General features: G+C 54.0%; 1 protein-coding gene across 1 annotated transcript; it reads right to left on the bottom strand.

Annotated features, from left to right (window-relative positions):
* Positions 1-7,653: 7,653 nt before the first annotated feature.
* Positions 7,654-19,339, bottom strand: LOC132808021 (purine nucleoside phosphorylase-like). The gene is made up of 6 exons (XM_060821916.1): positions 19,093-19,339; positions 15,590-15,759; positions 14,915-15,018; positions 12,734-12,909; positions 12,070-12,260; positions 7,654-10,133 (listed from the first exon to the last, which is right to left on the bottom strand). Exons 1-6 carry the CDS (start codon positions 19,296-19,298, stop codon positions 9,922-9,924), a joined length of 1,059 nt encoding a protein of 352 aa, XP_060677899.1. The 5' UTR covers positions 19,299-19,339; the 3' UTR covers positions 7,654-9,921.
* Between the last annotated feature and the right edge of the window lie 1,720 nt (positions 19,340-21,059).

A 21,059-nucleotide genomic window follows, 5' to 3' on the forward strand; every position in this document is an offset into this window, starting at 1 on the left:
TATTTCTCACACATGGGGTCAGTGTGTCTGAATAATTTATTTCTCACACACGGGGGCAGTGTGTCTGAATAATTAATTTCTCACGCACAGGGGGGCAGTGTGCCTGAATAATTTATTTCTCACACACGGGGAGCAGTGTTTGTGAATATTTATTTCTCACACACGGGGGGGGCGCTCAGTTTGTCTGAATAATTTATTTCTCACACACGGGGTGTCAGTGTGTCTGAATAATTAATTTCTCACACACAGGGGGTCAGTGTGTCTGAATAAGTTAATTCTCACACACGGGGGTCAGTGTGTCTGAATAATTTATTTCTCACACACAGGGTGCAGTGTGTCTGAATATTTATTTCTCACACACCGTGGGGGGGCAGTGTGTCTGAATAATTTATTTCTCACACACGGTGGGGGGGCAGTGTGTTCTCACCTACCACCCCACCAACCTCCGCATACAACGTATCATCCGCCGTCATTTCCGCCACCTCCAAACGGACCCCACCACCAGGGACATATTTCCCTCCCCTCCCCTATCAGCGTTCCGCAAGGACCACTCCCTTTGTGACTCCCTCGTCAGATCCACACCCCCCACCAACCCAAACTCCAGTCCCGGCACCTTCCCCTGCAACCGCAGGAAATGTAAAACTTGCGCCCACACCTCCTCCCTCACTTCCCTCCAAGGCCCCAAGGGATCCTTCCATATCCGCCACAAGTTCACCTGTACCTCCACACACATCATTTATTGCATCCGCTGCACCCGATGTGGCCTCCTCTACATTGGGGAGACGGGCCGCTTACTTGCGGAACGCTTCAGAGAACACCTCTGGGCCGCCCGGACCCACCAACCCAACCACCCCGTGGCTCAACACGTTAACTCTCCCTCCCACTCCACCGAGGACATGCAGGTCCTTGGACTCCTCCACCGGCAGAACATAACAACACGACGGCTGGATGAGGAGCGCCTCATCTTCCGCCTGGGAACCCTCCAACCACAAGGATTGAATTCAGATTTCTCCAGTTTCCTCATTTCCCCTCCCCCCACCTTGTCTCAGTCGGTTCACTCAACTCAGCACCGCCTTCCTAACCTGCAATCTCCTTCCTGACATCTCCGCCCCCACCCCACTACGGCCTATCACCCTCACCTTGACCTCCTTCCACCTATCCCACCTCCATCGCCCCTCCCCCAAGTCCCTCCTCCCTACCTTTTATCTTAGCCTGCTTGGCAAACTCTCTCTCATTCCTGATGAAGGGCTTATGCTCGAAACGTCGAATTCTCTATTCCTGAGATGCTGCCTGGCCTGCTGTGCTTTAACCAGCAACACATTTTCAGCTGTGATCTCCAGCATCTGCAGACCTCATTTTTTACTCAATAATTTATTTCTCATACACAGAGGGGGTCAGTGTGTCTGAATAATTTATTTCTCACACACGGGGGGGACAGTGTGTCTGAATAATTTATTTCTCACACATGGGGTCAGTGTGTCTGAATAATTTATTTCTCACACACGGGGGCAGTGTGTCTGAATAATTTATTTCTCACACGGGGGGCAGTGTGTCTGAATAATTTATTTCTCACACACGGGGGGGGGCAGTGTGTCTGAATAATTTATTTCTCACACACGGGGGGTCAGTGTGTCTGAATAATTTATTTCTCATACACGGGGGGCAGTCTGTCTGAATAATTTATTTCTCACACACGGTGGGGCAGTGTGTCTGAATAATTAATTTCTCACGCACAGGGGGGCAGTGTGCCTGAATAATTTATTTCTCACACACGGGGAGCAGTGTTTGTGAATATTTATTTCTCACACACGGGGGGGGCGCTCAGTTTGTCTGAATAATTTATTTCTCACACACGGGGTGTCAGTGTGTCTGAATAATTAATTTCTCACACACAGGGGGTCAGTGTGTCTGAATAAGTTAATTCTCACACACGGGGGTCAGTGTGTCTGAATAATTTATTTCTCACACACAGGGTGCAGTGTGTCTGAATATTTATTTCTCACACACGGGGGGGCAGTGTGTCTGAATAAGTTATTTCTCACACACCGGGGGTCAGTGCGTCTGAATAATTTATTTCTCACACACGGGGGGCAGTGTGTCTGAATAATTTATTTCTCACACACGGTGGGGTAGTGTGTCTGAATAATTTATTTCTCGCACACGCGGGGTCAGTGTGAATAATTTATTCCGCGCACACGAGGGTCAGTGTGTCTGAATAATTTATTTCTCACACATGGGGGGTCTGTGTGTCTGAATAATTTATTTCTCGCACACGGGGGGTAGTGTGTCTGAATAATTTATTTCTCTCACACAGTGGTGTCAGTGTGTCTGAATAATTTATTTCTCACACACGGGGGGTCAGTGTGTCTGAATCATTTATTTCTCACACACGGTGGGGTCAGTGTGTCTGAATAATGTATTTCTCACACACGGCGGGGTCAGTGTGTCTGAATAATTTATTCCTCACACGGGAGGGGGTAGTGTGTCTGAATAATTTATTCCTCACACGGGAGGGGGTAGTGTGTCTGAATAATTTATTTCTCACACACGGGGTGTCAGTGTGTCTGAATAATTTATTTCTCACACACGAGGGGGTCAATGTGTCTGAATCATTTATTTCTCGCACACGGTGGGGTCAGTGTGTCTGAATAATTTATTTCTCACATACGGGGGGCAGTGTGTCTGAATATTTATTTCTCACACATGGGGGGTCAGTGTGTCTGAATAATTTATTTCTCACACACAAGGGAGCAGTGTGTCTGAATAATTTATTTCTTACACACGGGGTGGGGGGGGTGCAGTGTGTTCTCACCTCCCACCCCACCAACCTCCGCATACAACATATCATCCGCCGTCATTTCCGCCACCTCCAAACAGACCCCACCACCAAGGATATATTTCCCTCCCCTCCCCTATCAGCGTTCTGCCAGGACCACTCCCTTCGTGACTCCCTCGTCAGATCCACACCCCCCACCAACCCAACCTCCACCCCCGGCACCTTCCACTGCAACCGCAGGAAATGTAAAACTTGCGCCCACACCTCCACACTCACTTCCCTCCAAGGCCCCAAGGGATCCTTCCATATCCGCCACAAGTTCACCAGTACCTCCACACACATCATTTATTGCATCCGCTGCACCCGATGTGGCCTCCTCTACATTGGGGAGACGGGCCGCTTACTTGCGGAACGCTTCAGAGAACACCTCTGGGCCGCCCGGACCCACCAACCCAACCACCCCGTGGCTCAACACGTTAACTCTCCCTCCCACTCCACCGAGGACATGCAGGTCCTTGGACTCCTCCACCGGCAGAACATAACAACACGACGGCTGGAGGAGGAGCGCCTCATCTTCCGCCTGCGAACCCTCCAACCACAAGGATTGAATTCAGATTTCTCCAGTTTCCTCATTTCCCCTCCCCCCACCTTGTCTCAGTCGGTTCACTCAACTCAGCACCGCCTTCCTAACCTGCAATCTCCTTCCTGACATCTCCGCCCCCACCCCACTACGGCCTATCACCCTCACCTTGACCTCCTTCCACCTATCCCACCTCCATCGCCCCTCCCCCAAGTCCCTCCTCCCTACCTTTTATCTTAGCCTGCTTGGCAAACTCTCTCTCATTCCTGATGAAGGGCTTATGCTCGAAACGTCACATTTCCTATTCCTGAGATGCTGCCTGGCCTGCTGTGCTTTAACCAGCAACACATTTTCAGCTGTGATCTCCAGCATCTGCAGACCTCATTTTTTACTCAATAATTTATTTCTCACACGGGGGGCAGTGTGTCTGAATAATTTATTTCTCACACAGGGAGCGCAGTGTGTCTGAATAATATATTTCTCACATACGGCGGGGCAGTGTGTCTGAATAATTTATTTCTCACATACGGGGGTCAGTGTGACTGAATAATTTATTTCTCACACATGGTGGGGGCAGTCTGTCTGAATAATTTATTTCTCACACACGGGGGTCAGTGTGTCTGAATAATTTATTTCTCACACACTGGGGGTCAGTGTGACTGAATAAATTATTTCTCACCCATGGGGGGGTCAATGCGTCTGAAAAATTTATTCCTCACACGGTGGGGTCAGTGTGTCTGAATAGTGTATTTATCACATACGGGGATCAGTGTGTCTGCAGAATTCATTTCTCACTCATGGAGGGGCAGTGTGTCTGAATAATTTATTTCTCACACATGGGGGGTCAGTGTGTCTGAATAATTTATTTCTTACACACAAGGGGTCAGTGTGTCAGCAGAATTTATTTCTTACTCATGGAGGGGCAGTGTGTCTGAATAATTTATTTCTCACACGTGGAGGAGCTGTGTGTCTGAATAATTTATTTCTCACACATGGGGGGTCAGTGTGTCTGAATAATTTATTTCTCACACACCGGGGGTCAGTGCGTCTGAATAATTAATTTCTCACTCATGGAGGGGCAGTGTGTCTGAATAATTTATTTCTCACACAAGGGGGAGCAGTGTGTCTGAATAATTTATTTCTCACACATGGTGGGGGCAGTGTGTCTGAATAATTTATTTCTCACACACAGGGGGGCAGTGTGTCTGAATAATTTATTTCTCACACACGGGGGGCAGTGTTTCTGAATAATTTATTTCTCACACACGGGGGGGTCAGTGTGTCTGAATAATTTATTTCTCACGGGGGTCAGTGTGTCTGAATAATTTATTTCTCACACAAGGGGACTAGTGTGTCTGAATAATTTCTTTCTCACACATGGGGGGGCAGTGTGTCTGAATAATTTATTTCTCACACACGGGAGCAGTGTGTCTGAATAATTTTATTTCTCACACACGGGGGGGTCAGTGTATCTGAATAATTTATTTCTCATACACGGGGGTCAGTGTGTCTGAATAATTTATTTCTCATACACGGGGGTCAGTGTGTCTGAATAATTAATTTCTCACTCATGGAGGGGCAGTGTGTATGAATAATTTATTTCTCACACACGGTGGGGTCAGTGTGTCTGAATAATTTATTTTTTACACACGGAGGGGGCAGTGTGTCTGAATAATTTATTTCTCACACACCGGGGCGAGTGTGTCTGAATAATTTCTTTCTCACACATGGGGGGGCAGTGTGTCTGAATAATTTATTTCTCACACATGGGGGTACAGTGTGTCTGAATAATTTATTTCTCACACACGGGGGGGCAGTGTGTCTGAATAATTTATTTTTTACACACGAGGTCAGTGTGTCTGAATAATTAATTTCTCACTCATGGAGGGGCAATGTGTCTGAATAATTTATTTCTCACACACCGGGGCGTCAGTGTGACTGAATAATTAATTTCTCATACACGGGGGGGTCAGTGTGTCTGAATAATTTTTTTCTCACTCATGGAGGGGCAGTGTGTATGAATAATTTATTTCTCACACACACGTGGGGGCAGTGCATCTGAATAATTTATTTCTCACACACGGTGGGGTCAGTGTGTCTGAATAATTTATTTCTCACACACGGGGGCGAGTGTGTCTGAATAATTTATTTCTCACACACGGGAGCAGTGTGTCTGAATAATTTATTTCTCACACACGGAGGGGGCGGTGTGTCTGAATAATTTATTTCTCATACACGGGGGCCAGTGTGTCTGAATAATTTATTTCTCACACACCGGGGGGGCAGTGTGTCTGAATAATTTATTTTTTACACACGGTGTCAGTGTGTCTGAATAATTAATTTCTCACTCATGGAAGGGCAATGTGTCTGAATAATTTATTTCTCACACACCGGGGCGTCAGTGTGTCTGAATAATTTATTTCTCACACACGGGGGCGAGTGTGTCTGAATAATTTCTTTCTCACACATGGGGGGGCAGTGTGTCTGAATAATTTATTTCTCACACATGGGGGTACAGTGTGTCTGAATAATTTATTTCTCACACACGGGGGGGCAGTGTGTCTGAATAATTTATTTTTTACACACGAGGTCAGTGTGTCTGAATAATTAATTTCTCACTCATGGAGGGGCAATGTGTCTGAATAATTTATTTCTCACACACCGGGGCGTCAGTGTGACTGAATAATTAATTTCTCATACACGGGGGGGTCAGTGTGTCTGAATAATTTTTTTCTCACTCATGGAGGGTCAGTGTGTCTGAATAATTTATTTCTCACACATGGGAGCAGTGTGTCTGAATAATTTATTTCTCACACACGGAGGGGGGCGGTGTGTCTGAATAATTTATTTCTCATACACGGGGGCCAGTGTGTCTGAATAATTTATTTCTCACACACCGGGGGGGCAGTGTGTCTGAATAATTTATTTCTCACACGAGGGGGCAGTGTGTCTGAATAATTTATTTCTCACACACGGTGGGACAGTGTGTCTGAATAATTTATTTCTCACACGAGGGGGCAGTGTGTCTGAATAATTTATTTCTCACACGAGGGGGCAGTGTGTCTGAATAATTTATTTCTCACACGAGGGGGCAGTGTGTCTGAATAATTTATTTTTCAAACACGGGGGGACAGTGTGTCTGAATAATTTATTTCTCACACACGGGGGCAGTGTGTCTAAATAATTTATTTCTCACACGAGGGGCAGTGCGTCTGAATAATTTATTTCTCACACAAGGGGGGGCAGTGTGTCTAATAATTTATTTCTCACACACGATGGGGCAGTGTGTCTGAATAATTAATTTCTCACGCACTGGGGAGCAGTGTGTCTGAATAATTTATTTCTCACACACAGGGGGGTCAGTGTGCCTGACTATTTATTTCTCATACACGGGGGCAGTGTGTCTGAATAATTTATTTCTCACACACAGGGGGTCAGTGTGTCTGAATAATTTATTTCTCACACACTGGGGGGTAGTGTGTCTGAATAATTTATTTCTCACACACAGGAAGGGTCAGTGTGTCTGAATAATTTTTTTCTCACACACGGGGGTCAGTGTGTCTGAAAAATGTATTTCTCACACACGGGGGGCAGTGTGTCTGAATAATTGATTTCTCACACACGGGGGTCATTGTGTCTGAATAATTTATTTCTCACACACGGGGGGGCAGTGTGTCTGAATAATTTATTTCTCACACTAGGGTCAGTGTGTCTGAATAATTTATTTCTCACACACGGGGAGGCAGTGTGTCTGAATAATTTATTTCTCACACACGGCGGGGTCAGTGTGTCTGAATAATTTATTTCTCACACACGGGGGGCTCAGTGTGACTGAATAATGTATTTCTCACTCTCGGGGGGCAGTGTGTCTGAATAATTTATTTCTCACAAACAGGGGCAGTGTGTCTGAATAATTTATTTCTCACACACGGTGGGGTCAGTGTGTCTGAATAATGTGTTTCTCACACACGCGGGTCAGTGTTTTGAATAATTTATTTCTCACACACGGGGGGGCGTTCAGTGTGTGTGAATAATTTATTTCTCACACATTGGGGGGCAGTGTGTCTGAATAATTTATTTCTCACACACAGTGGGGGCAGTGTGTCTGAATAATTTATTTCTCACACACTGGGGGGTCAGTGCGTCTGAATAATTTATTTCTCACACACAGTGGGGGCAGTGTGTCTGAATAATTTATTTCTCTCACACGGGGCGTCAGTGTGTCTGAATAATTTATTTCTCACACACGGGGGGATCAGTGTGTCTGAATAATCTATTTCTCACACACGGGGGGGGGCAGAGTGTCTGAATAATTTATTTCTCAATTTTGATGGTGATTACAGGTATTCATTGTAGATTTTTAAACATCATATGATCATAAAACACTTCAAAAACTGTTTCCAGTCCACTCTTAGAGATGTCAACCTCGCCCAAGGACAGAGAGGTGTCTGAGAGTCACCAGCCAGTGAACAGCTAGCTCCCTGTGAGTGAGAGAGAGACAGGACTGAGAGCCACTAGTCAGTGTACAGATATCTCCCTGAGAGAGGGAGGGAGGACTGAGAGACACCAGTCAGTGTACGGATATCTCCCTGAGAGAGAGAGGGGACTGAGAGACACCAGTCAGTGTACGGATATCTCCCTGATAGAGAGAGGGGACTGAGAGACACCAGTCAGTGTACAGATATCTCCCTGAGAGAGAGAGGGGACTGAGAGACACCAGTCAGTGTACGGATATCACCCTGAGAGAGGGAGGGAGGACTGAGAGACACCAGTCAGTGTACAGATATCTCCCTGAGAGAGGGAGGGAGGACTGAGAGACACCAGTCAGTGTACAGATATCTCCCTGAGAGAGGGAGGGAGGACTGAGAGACACTAGTCAGTGTACAGATATCTCCCTGAGAGAGAGAGGGGACTGAGAGACACTAGTCAGTGTACAGATATCTCCCTGAGAGAGAGAGGGGACTGAGAGACACCAGTCAGTGTACGGATATCTCCCTGAGAGAGAGAGGGGACTGAGAGACACCAGTCAGTGTACAGATATCTCCCTGAGAGGGAGGGAGGACTGAGAGACACTAGTCAGTGTACAGATATCTCCCTGAGAGAGAGAGGGGACTGAGAGACACCAGTCAGTGTACGGATATCTCCCTGAGAGAGAGAGGGGACTGAGAGACACCAGTCAGTGTACAGATATCTCCCTGAGCGAACATACTGCATTACATGAATGTTGTTCCAAGCTTCTAGACAGATCTATAATTGCCTGCTCGCTGGATTTCTGTTCTAGTGCAAAAGACAAAATATACACAGCCTTTTAAATAAGAATATAAATAAATACACAGCCAGAGTTTGCCCAGTTGGAAGGATCTGAACAATGTGTCTGATCTAGTCAGAGAATGTGAGCGATAGTCTGCAGTAGATCAACAGGATCTCTCCCAACAGATTGATGCAAGAGGTTCCAACTTTGGAAAAGCAGAGAATGGAGATGTGTGGGCCTGTCATTTATTCAACCCCTCCCATCCCTAGTTGCCCCTTGGGAAGGTACTGGGGGGAGGGGGGGGCGGTTGGGGGGAGAGGTGAGCTGCCTTCTTGAACCGCTGTAGTCCATGTGCTGTAGGGCAGACCCACAATCTCCCTCAGGGAGAGAATTCCGACCCGGGAAGGAATGGCCGATATAGTTCCGAGTCGGGATGGGGAAGGAGGGGGAGCTTGCAGCGGGGTGGGGTCCTACTGCAATGATCAACAGATCCCAGGGTCCAAGTGGATTAACCAACAGATCCCAGGGTCCAAATGGATTTACCAACAGATCCCAGCGTCCACCCGGATTAACCAACAGATCCCGGGTTCCAACTGGATTAACCAATAGATCCCAGGGTCCAACTGGATTAACTAATAGACCCCAGCATCCAACTGGATTAACCAATAGATCCCAGCGTCCACCCGGATTAACCAACAGATCCCAGCGTCCACCCGGATTAACCAACAGATCCCAGACTATACCATACTTAACCAACAGATCCCAGGGTCAATCCCTCACTCACCAACAGATCCCAGGGTCTACCTCAATGGACGACAGATCCCAGGGTCTACCTCAATGGATGACAGATCCCAGGGTCACATCATACTAAACCAACAGAGCCCAGTGTCTACATCACAAACCAACAGATCTAATGGTTTATCCCTCACTGACCAACAGATCCCAGGCTCTAATCATAAAAACCAATAGATCCCAGGGTCTACAGATCCTGGAACATGGCCACCAGGTGTTGACAACAGCCAATGGGAGCCCAAGGTGGGGCTGGCAGCTGGGGGAGGGGGGAATGGGGGCGGGGGCGATTTTGTGAGGGATGGAGAGGGACCCAGGAGATCCTTGCCAGAGAGTCAGCCCTGATTGGCCGCTCGGATGACAGCAGCCCCTCCATGATCTGAAGGGTTCCCTTTATCAGATTGAAGTGGTCCCAAATCTTTGGCAGGGGGTGGGGAGGGGGAATTGGTGGGGAGATACGGGGGGGTGTGGGGGAGGGGGGGGATGTGGATGGGTTGGGGGTGGGGAGGGGTGACAGCCAGTGCCCTAGGCACTCTGGCAGGCCATTCTGCCCACAATGTGGGTGACCAATTTCTCCAAGATGGTGGCACTCTGTTTGCCAGTCTGCAGCACCTCCTCATGATTGGCTCGTTCTGTGCTGTCGTACTCCATCACCACCTTGTTAGTGACCAATGAGAGACCCAGGACGCGGAGACCGCCATGACGGGCAGTGATCACCTCGTGGATGGTGCTCATGCCTAGAAGAGGAGAGATCACACAGGATTCAGCACGGGGAGCGAGATACACGGGGAGCGAGATACACGGGGAGCATGGAGAGCAGACAGTGCGATACACGGGGGAGGGCATGGGGAGCGGGGAGCGAGATACACGGAGAGCGGGGACCGCGATACATGGGGGCATGGAGGCATGGCGGGTGAGGAGCGAGAAACATGGGAGGCACGCCGAGTGGGGAGCCAGATACAGGGGAGGACACAGCGAGCAGGGAGCAAGCTACACGGGGGCACGGCGAGCGGGGAGCGAGATACACGGGGCACGGCGAGCGGGGAGCGAGATACATGGGGGCACGGCGAGCGGGGAGCGAGATACACGGGGCACGGCGAGCGGGGAGCGAGATACATGGGGGCACGGTGAGCGGGGAGCGAGATACACGGGGCACGGCGAGCGGGGAGCGAGATACACGGGGCACGGCGAGCGGGGAGCCAGATACAGGGGAGGACACAGCGAGCAGGGAGCAAGCTACACGGGGGCACGGCGAGCGGGGAGCGAGATACACGGGGCACGGCGAGCGGGGAGTGAGATACATGGGGCACGGCGAGCGGGGAGCAAGATACACGGGGCACGGCGAGCAGGGAGTGAGATACACGGGGCACGGCGAGCGGGGAGCGAGATACACGGGGCACGGCGAGCGGGGAGTGAGATACACGGGGGGCCACGGCGAGCGGGGAGCGAGATACATGGGAGGCACGCCGAGTGGGGAGCCAGATACAGGGGGAGGACACAGTGAGCAGGGAGCAAGCTACACGGGGGCACGGCGAGCGGGGAGCGAGATACATAGGGCACGGGGAGTGAGATACACGGGGGGCAAGTTGAGTGGGGAGTGAGATACATGGGGCACGGGGAGCGAGATACACGGGGGGGCAAGTTGAGTGGGGAGTGAGATACATGGGGCACGGGGAGCGAGATACACGGGGGGCAAGTTGAGTGGGGAGTGAGATACATGGGGCACAGGGAGCGAGATACACGGGGAGCAAGTTGAGTGGGGAGTGAGATACATGGGGCACGGGGAGCGAGATACACGGGGGGCAAGTTGAGTGGGGAGTGAGATACATGGGGCACGGGGAGCGAGATACACGGGGGCACGGCGAGTGGGGAGTGAGATACATGGGGGAATGGGAGAGGGGAGCGAGATACACGGGGAGCACAGTGAGCGGGGAGCAACATACACGGAGGGGGCATGATGAATGGGTAGAGAGATACACGGGGGCACGGTGAGCGGGGAGTGAGATACATGAGGGCAAGGGGAGCGGGATACACGGTGGCATGGGGAGAGGGGAGCAAGATACATCGGGGGTTCAGTGAGAGGGGAGTGAGATGCATGGGGTATGGGGAGCGAGATACACGGGGGGGGCACGACGAGCAGGTAGTGAGATACATGGGGGCAAGGGGAGCAGGGAGCGAGATACACGGGGGACATGGGGAGTGAGATACATGGGGGGCACGGCGAGCAGGGAGCGAGATACATGGGGGCAAGGGGAGTGAGATTTACGGGGGTCATGGGGAGAGGGGAGTGAGATACACGGGGGGGTCATGGGGAGAGGGGAGTGAGATACACGGGGGGGGTCATGGGGAGTGGGGAGTGAGATACACGGGGGGGTCATGGTGAGTGGGGAGTGAGATACACGGGGGGGGTCACGGTGAGTGGGGAGTGAGATACACAGAGGGGGCACAATGAGCAGGTAGCGAGATACAGGGGGCATGGGGAGAGGGGAGTGAGATACATGGGGGGCATGGGGACCGGGGAGTGAGATACACGGGGGGACACGGGGAATGGGGAGTGAGATACATGGGAGCACTGCGCCGTCCCTCCATCGTGCCCTCCCCCAGCACAGATACAAGGACTGCATCGGGTTAGATCCAGAGTAAAGCTCCCTCTACACAGGGCTCGGTACTTACCGACTGCGTCTGCCCCGATGATCCGCAGCATGCGACACTCTGCGATGGTCTCATATGAGGGTCCCCCAACGGTGCAGTATACCCCCTCGCGCAGGATGGCACCGTAACCCAGGTCCTGGGCAACCTCACTCGCCAATCGCCTCAGAACACTGTCGTAGGCATCGGACATACACGGGAATCGCTCACCGAACCTACACAGGAACCGGGAAAGATCAAACCCACACCCTGAGCACCGTGTACAGTTCCCGTCTCCCTCTCCCTGGGTCAGACCCACACTCGGAGCACCGTGCACAGTTCCCGTCTCCCTAGCCCTGGGTCAGACCCACACTCGGAGCGCCGTGCACAGTTCCCGTCTCCCTAGCCCTGGGTCAGACCCACACTCGGAGCGCCGTGCACAGTTCCCGTCTCCCTAGCCCTGGGTCAGACCCACACTCGGAGCGCCGTGCACAGTTCCCGTCTCCCTAGCCCTGGGTCAGACCCACACTCGGAGCGCCGTGCACAGTTCCCGTCTCCCTAGCCCTGGGTCAGACCCACACTCGGAGCGCCGTGCACAGTTCCCGTCTCCCTATCCCTGGGTCAGACCCACACTCGGAGCGCCGTGCACAGTTCCCGTCTCCCTCTCCCCAGGCTGACCCCTGACCCCTGACCTCCAGGAGGTCCTGACCTCTCATCGTTGGGTCCCACCAGTGGGTTGATCCCAGCCAATCCGGGCAGGTTGATGTGATCCTTGATCAACATGATGTCTCCGACCTTGTAATCCGGATGGAGACCGCCCGCTGCGTTGGTGACGATCAGGGTCTCCACCCCCATGAGGAGGAAAACACGGATTGGGAATGTCATCTGGGGAAGGGAACGAGATCGGGATCAGGGACAGACCAGAAACCCACCCAGAAAACCCATCGAGGATTCCACCCAGAAACATCCCTCACTCAGTCTCCCCCAGACACATCCCTCACTCAGTCTCCCCCAGACACATCCCTCACTCAGTCTCCCCCAGAAACATCCCTCACTCAGTCTCCCCCAGAAACATCCCTCACTCAGTCTCCCCCAGACACATCCCTCACTCAGTCTCCCCCAGAAACATCCCTCACTCAGTCTCCCCCAGAAACATCCCTCACTCAGTCTCCCCCAGACACATCCCTCACTCAGTCTCCCCCAGAAACATCCCTCACTCAGTCTCCCCCAGACACATCCCTCACTCAGTCTCCCCCAGACACATCCCTCACTCAGTCTCTCCCTCCCTGCCCCTCCCTCACTGACCCCCTCCCTCACTGCCCCTCCCTCACTGACCCCCTCCCTCACTGACCCCCTCCCTCACTGTCCCCCTCCCTCACTGTCCCCTCCCTCACTGTCCCCCTCCCTCACTGACCCCTCCCTCACTGACCCCCTCCCTCACTGACCCCTCCTCACTGACCCCCTCCCTCACTGACCCCTCCCTCACTGACCCCCTCCCTCACTGACCCCTCACTGCCCCCTCCCTCACTGACCCCCTCCCTCACTGCCCCCCCCCTCACTGTCCCCTCCCTCACTGACCCCCTCCCTCACTGACCCCTCACTGCCCCCTCCCTCACTGACCCCCTCCCTCACTGCCCCCCCCTCACTGTCCCCTCCCTCACTGACCCCCTCCCTCACTGACCCCTCCTCACTGACCCCCTCCCTCACTGACCCCTCCCTCACTGACCCCCTCCCTCACTGACCCCTCACTGCCCCCTCCCTCACTGACCCCCTCCCTCACTGCCCCCCCCTCACTGTCCCCTCCCTCACTGACCCCCTCCCTCACTGCCCCCTCACTGCCCACTCCCTCACTGACCCCCTCCCTCACTGACCCCTCACTGCACCCTCCCTCACTGACACCCTCCCTCACTGACCCCTCCCTCACTGCCCCCCCTCCCTCACTGACCCCTCCCTCACTGACCCCCTCCCTCACTGACCCCTCACTGCACCCTCCCTCACTGACACCCTCCCTCACTGACCCCTCCCTCACTGACCCCCCTCCCTCACTGACACCCTCCCTCACTGACCCCTCCCTCACTGACCCCTCCCTCACTGCCGCCTCACTGCCCACCTCGCTCACTGCCCCCTCCCTCACTGACCCCTCCCTCACTGACCCCCTCCCTCACTGACCCCCTCCCTCACTGACCCCTCACTGACCCCTCCCTCACTGACCCCTCCCTCACTGACCCCCTCCCCCACTGACCCCTCCCTCACAGACCCCCTCCCCCACTGACCCCTCCCTCACTGACCCCTCCCTCACTGACCCCTCCCTCACTGCCGCCTCACTGCCCACCTCGCTCACTGCCCCCTCCCTCACTGACCCCTCCCTCACTGACCCCTCCCTCACTGTCCCCCTCCCTCACTGACCCCCTCCCTCACTGACCCCTCCCTCACTGACCCCTCCCTCACTGACCCCCTCCCCCACTGACCCCTCCCTCACTGACCCCCTCCCTCGCTGTCCCCTCCCTCACTGACCCCTCACTGCCCCCTCCCTCACTGACCCCTCCCTCACTGCACCCTCCCTCACAGACCCCCTCCCCCACTGACCCCTCCCTCACTGACCCCTCCCTCACTACCCCCTCACTGCCCCTCCCTCACTGACCCCTCCCTCACTGACCCCTCCCTCACTGTCCCCCTCCCTCACTGACCCCCTCCCTCGCTGTCCCCTCCCTCACTGACCCCTCACTGCCCCCTCCCTCACTGACCCCCTCCCTCACTGACCCCTCCCTCACTGCACCCTCCCTCACAGACCCCCTCCCCCACTGACCCCTCCCTCACTGACCCCTCCCTCACTACCCCCTCACTGACCCCCTCCCTCACTGACCCCTCCGGCTCTGCGCCAGCTCGGTACCTTCCAGACAGGGTGCCCTTCGTAGAGATGGCAGCGTCCCTGCATACAGACGCAGGGCGTCCCGCTCAGCGATCCAAACACCAAGCGCCCGGCGTGTCCCTTCACTGTAACAGATCACAACTGGATCACTACCCACCAGCCCTGGGCACCGGGAACCGCGAGGAAGGAACAGGATCTGGGATCGGGTCCATCAGGATGGTGCACAGTGGGACGAAACGGGAATTGGGATCGGGTCCATCGGGACGGTGTAGAGCGGGAGGGAACGGGAAGGGGTTTGGGGTCCATTGGGACGGTGTAGAGCGGGAGGGAACGGGGAAGGGGTTTGGGGTCCATGGGGACGGTGTAGAGCGGGAGGGAACGGGAATGGGTTTGGGGTCCAGCGGGACGGTGTAGAACGGGAAGGGGTTTGGGGTCCATCAGGACGGATAAGAGTGGGAGGGAATGGGAATGGGTTTGGGGTTCATCGGGACGGTGTAGATTGGGAGGGAACAGGAAGGGGTTTGGGGTCCATCGGGACGGTGTAGATTGGGAGGGAACGGGAAGGGGTTTGGGGTCCATCGGGACGGTGTAGATTGGGAGGGAACGGGAAGGGGTTTGGGGTCCATCGGGACGGTGTAGAGCAGGAGGGAACGGGGAAGGGGTTTGGGGTCCATCGCGATTTGGGGGTTGACTTACCTGTGCTGTGAGGGAAGTTGGGAATATCGGTGTACTTGAAACAGACAGGATCCTTCAGGGTATCAGCGAGACCCCCTAACCCGGACCCACAGATTATAGCAACAGTAGGTTTCTGATTAGTCCGTGCGAGCAGCCAATCAGCTGTCGTCTTGTACTGGTCATAAGAATATCTGTCAAATAGAGAGACAGCCAATTACACATGCTCAAAAACATACTCCATCTACAGCTATCTCCCTGAGAGAGGGAGGGAGGGGACTGAGAGACACCAGTCAGTGTACAGATATCTCCCTGAGAGAGGGAGGGGACTGAGAGACACCAGTCAGTGTACAGGTATCTCCCTGAGAGAGGGAGGGAGGGGACTGAGAGACACCAGTCAGTGTACAGATATCTCCCTGAGAGAGAGAGAGGGGACTGAGAGACACCAGTCAGTGTACAGATATCTCCCTGAGAGAGAGAGAGGGGACTGAGAGACACCAGTCAGTGTACAGATATCTCCCTGAGAAAGAGAGAGGGGACTGAGAGACACCAGTCAGTGTACAGATATCTCCCCGAGAGAGAGAGAGAGAGAGGGGGGGGACTGAGAGACACCAGTCAGTGTACAAATATCTCCCTGAGAGAGAGGGGGGACTGAGAGACACCAGTCAGTGTACAGATATCTCCCTGAGAGAGAGAGAGAGAGGGGGGACTGAGAGACACCAGTCAGTGTACAAATATCTCCCTGAGAGAGAGGGGACTGAGAGACACCAGTCAGTGTCCAGATATCTCCCTGAGAGAGGGGGGGACTGAGAGACACCAGTCAGTGTACAGATATCTCCCTGAGAGAGGGGGGACTGAGAGACACCAGTCAGTGTACAGATATCTCCCTGAGAGAGGGGGGACTGAGAGACACCAGTCAGTGTACAGATATCTCCCTGAGAGAGAGAGAGAGAGGGGGGACTGAGAGACACCAGTCAGTGTACAAATATCTCCCTGAGAGAGAGGGGACTGAGAGACACCAGTCAGTGTACAAATATCTCCCTGAGAGAGAGGGGACTGAGAGACACCAGTCAGTGTACAGATAACTCCCTGAGAGAGGGGGGACTGAGAGACACCAGTCAGTGTACAGATATCTCCCTGAGAGAGGGGGGACTGAGAGACACCAGTCAGTGTACAGATATCTCCCTGAGAGAGGGGGGACTGAGAGACACCAGTCAGTGTACAGATATCTCCCTGAGTGAGAGAGAGAGACTGAGAGACACCAGTCAGTGTACAGATATCTCCCCGAGAGAGAGAGAGGAGGGACTGAGAGACACCAGTCAGTGTACAGATATCTCCCTGAGAGAGAGAGAGGGGACTGAGAGACACCAGTCAGTGTACAGATATCTCCCTGAGAGAGGGGGGACTGAGAGACACCAGTCAGTGTACAGATATCTCCCTGAGAGAGGGGGGACTGAGAGACACCAGTCAGTGTACAGATATCTCCCTGAGAGAGAGGGGACTGAGAGACACCAGTCAGTGTATAGATATCTCCCTGAGAGAGAGAGAGACGGGACTGAGAGACACCAGTCAGTGTACAGATATCTCCCTGAGAGAGAGAGAGAGGACTGAGAGACACCAGTCAGTGTACAGATATCTCCCTGAGAGAGAGAGGACTGAGAGACACCAGTCAGTGTACAAATATCTCCCTGAGAGGGAGGGGACTGAGAGACACCAGTCAGTGTACAGATATCTCCCTGAGAGGGAAGGGACTGAGAGACACCAGTCAGTGTACAGATATCTCCCTGAGAGAGAGGGGACTGAGAGACACCAGTCAGTGTACAGATATCTCCCTGAGAGAGAGAGAGAGAGACGGGACTGAGAGACACCAGTCAGTGTACAGATATCTCCCTCACACACACACAGAGAGAGGGACTGAGAGACACCAGTCAGTGTACAGATATCTCCCTGAGAGAGAGAGAGGGGACTGAGAGACACCAGTCAGTGTACAGATATCTCCCTGAGAGAGAGGGGACTGAGAGACACCAGTCAGTGTACAGATATCTCCCTGAGAGAGAGAGAGAGGGGACTGAGAGACACCAGTCAGTGTACAGATATCTCCCTGAGAGAGAGAGAGGGGACTGAGAGACACCAGTCAGTGTACAGATATCTCCCTGAGAGAGAGAGAGGGGACTGAGAGACACCAGTCAGTGTACAGATATCTCCCTGAGAGAGAGAGAGGGGACTGAGAGACACCAGTCAGTGTACAGATATCTCCCTGAGAGAGAGAGAGAGAGACGGGACTGAGAGACACCAGTCAGTGTACAGATATCTCCCTCACACACAGAGAGAGAGAGGGACTGAGAGACACCAGTCAGTGTACAGATATCTCCCTGAGAGAGAGAGAGGGGACTGAGAGACACCAGTCAGTGTACAGACATCTCCCTGAGAGAGCGAGGGGGAGGACTGAGAGGTGCCAGTACATATTCAGATATCTTCCAGACAGAGTGAGAGAGAGAGAGAGAGAGAATGCGAGCAAGCGAGAGACACCAGTCAGTGTACAGATATCTGGGGGGGTGTGTGTGTGGTGGAGTCCTTGCTGAGTGACACATTTCCGGAGTTTTGTGCGTGATGCCTGAATGGAAACGAACAGTAGGTGCTGCGCTCCGAGCTGCTGAAAGGAAATGGTTATGGGGGCTGGGTGAAGGTCGGGAGACCAGGAAGCAGTGTTTGTGGTTAGCAGCTCAGTCTCTCTCCACGTGGCCCTGCCGATAGACAGGCAGGGCTGGCAGATACTCAGGAGCCTGATTTCACAGCATCCCAACAGGCTGATCCCAGTCCGTATCCCACCCCATTCCCTGGTTCTCTCCCCGGCTACCTTCCTCCCTCACCACATCTCTCTCTCTCTCTCTGTCTCCCCCTCTCTCTTTGTCCCTTCCTTAATTATTCACAATGCCTCTCCCTGTGTCTCCCGCTTCTCTCTCTCTCTCTGTTTCTCTTTGTCTATGTCTGTTTTTCTTGCTCTGTCTCATTCTCTCTGTATCTCTCTCTCTCTCTCTCTCCCCATCTGTCTGTCTCTCTCTCTAGGGCTCTCTCTATCTCTTTCTGTTGCCCTCTCTGTCTCTCTATTGCTCTCTGTCTGTCTCTGTCACTCTCTCTCTCTTTATCTCTCTACCTCTCACCTCTCTATCCCTCTTTCTCTCTCCCAGCCGCTTATCTCTATCCCTACGTCTGTCTCTTTTCCCCTATATATATCTCCCCCTGTGTCTCTCCCTCGATCCATCTCTCCATCCCTCTATCTCCCCCTCTACGTCGCTCTCCATCCCACTCACTCCCCCTCTATCTATCTTTCCATCCCTCTCTCTCCATCTCTCCATCCTTCTCACTGCCCCTCTACCTCTCTCTCCATCCCTCTCTCCCCCCCCTCCATCTGTCCATCTCTCTCTCCATCTTTCTCTCTCCCTCCCTCTTTATCCATCTCTCCATCCTCCTCTCTCCCCCTCTGCCACTCTCACCATCCCTCTCTCCCCCCTTTCCCTCTCACTTACCCCTTCGCGGTGTCCATCGCAGGCATCTCTCTCTCTCTCTCTCTCTCTCTCAGTCTGGGAGTGAGGGAGGGAGAGATCTGTCTCTCTGGGAACGTGTGTGTCTCAGTGATCCCTCTCTCTGGATTTCCCCGTTCACTATATGTCACTGGCATCCCACGCTCTGATTGGCCGCTCGGGAGGCGGGGTTCGTCAACCCACGGTGACATCAACAATGGAAGCCCCACCCACCTCCCACTGCCAATCACGGCCCAGCATCACCCAGGGGATCCACTCACTCATCAGGTCAACCCTAGGCACGATCCCAGGGATCACTGAGGGAGATCCGCACTAACCCGGGATCACTGAGGGGGATCCGCACTAACCCGGGATCACTGAGGGGGATCCGCACTAACCCGGGATCAGTGAGGGAGATCCGCACTAACCCGGGATCACTGAGGGGGTTCCGCACTAACCCGGGATCACTGAGGGAGATCCGCACTAACCCGGGATCACTGAGGGAGATCCGCACTAACCCGGGATCACTGAGGGGGTTCCGCACTAACCCGGGATCACTGAGGGAGATCCGCACTAACCCGGGATCAGTGAGGGAGATCCGCACTAACCCGGGATCAGTGAGGGGGATCCGCACTAACCCGGGATCACTGAGGGAGATCCGCACTAACCCGGGATCAGTGAGGGGGATTCGCACTAACCCGGGATCACTGAGGGGGATCCGCACTAACCCGGGATCAGTGAGGGGGATCCGCACTAACCCGGGATCACTGAGGGAGATCTGCACTAACCCGGGATCAGTGAGGGGGATCCGCACTAACCCGGGATCAGTGAGGGGGATCCGCACTAACCCGGGATCACTGAGGGAGATCCGCACTAACCCGGGATCAGTGAGGGGGATTCGCACTAACCCGGGATCACTGAGGGGGATCCGCACTAACCCGGGATCACTGAGGGGGATCCGCACTAACCCGGGATCAGTGAGGGAGATCCGCACTAACCCGGGATCACTGAGGGGGATCCGCACTAACCCGGGATCAGTGAGGGAGATCCGCACTAACCCGGGATCACTGAGGGGGATCCGCACTAACCCGGGATCAGTGAGGGAGATCCGCACTAACCCGGGATCACTGAGGGGGATCCGCACTAACCCGGGATCAGTGAGGGGGATCCGCACTAACCCGGGATCACTGAGGGGGATCCGCACTAACCCGGGATCAGTGAGGGAGATCCGCACTAACCCGGGAACACTGAGGGAGATCCGCACTAACCCGGGATCAGTGAGGGGGATCCGCACTAACCCGGGATCAGTGAGGGGGATCCGCACTAACCCGGGATCACTGAGGGAGATCCGCACTAACCCGGGATCAGTGAGGGGGATCCGCACTAACCCGGGATCAGTGAGGGGGATCCGCACTAACCCGGGATCACTGAGGGAGATCCGCACTAACCCGGGATCACTGAGGGGGATCCGCACTAACCCGGGATCACTGAGGGGGATCCGCACTAACCCGGGATCAGTGAGGGGGATCCGCACTAACCCGGGATCACTGAGGGAGATCCGCACTAACCCGGGATCACTGAGGGGGATCCGCACTAACCCGGGATCACTGAGGGGGATCCGCACTAACCCGGGATCACTGAGGGAGATCCGCACTAACCCGGGATCACTGAGGGGGATCCGCACTAACCCGGGATCAGTGAGGGAGATCCGCACTAACCCGGGATCACTGAGGGGGATCCGCACTAACCCGGGATCAGTGAGGGGGATCCGCACTAACCCGGGATCACTGAGGGGGATCCGCACTAACCCGGGATCACTGAGGGAGATCCGCACTAACCCGGGATCACTGAGGGGGATCCGCACTAACCCGGGATCACTGAGGGGGATCCGCACTAACCCGGGATCACTGAGGGGGATCCGCACTAACCCGGGATCAGTGAGGGAGATCCGCACTAACCCGGAATCAGTGAGG

This window comes from Hemiscyllium ocellatum, assembly GCF_020745735.1.
Source record: "Hemiscyllium ocellatum isolate sHemOce1 chromosome 27 unlocalized genomic scaffold, sHemOce1.pat.X.cur. SUPER_27_unloc_3, whole genome shotgun sequence".
Classification (NCBI taxonomy): Eukaryota; Metazoa; Chordata; class Chondrichthyes; order Orectolobiformes; family Hemiscylliidae; genus Hemiscyllium; species Hemiscyllium ocellatum.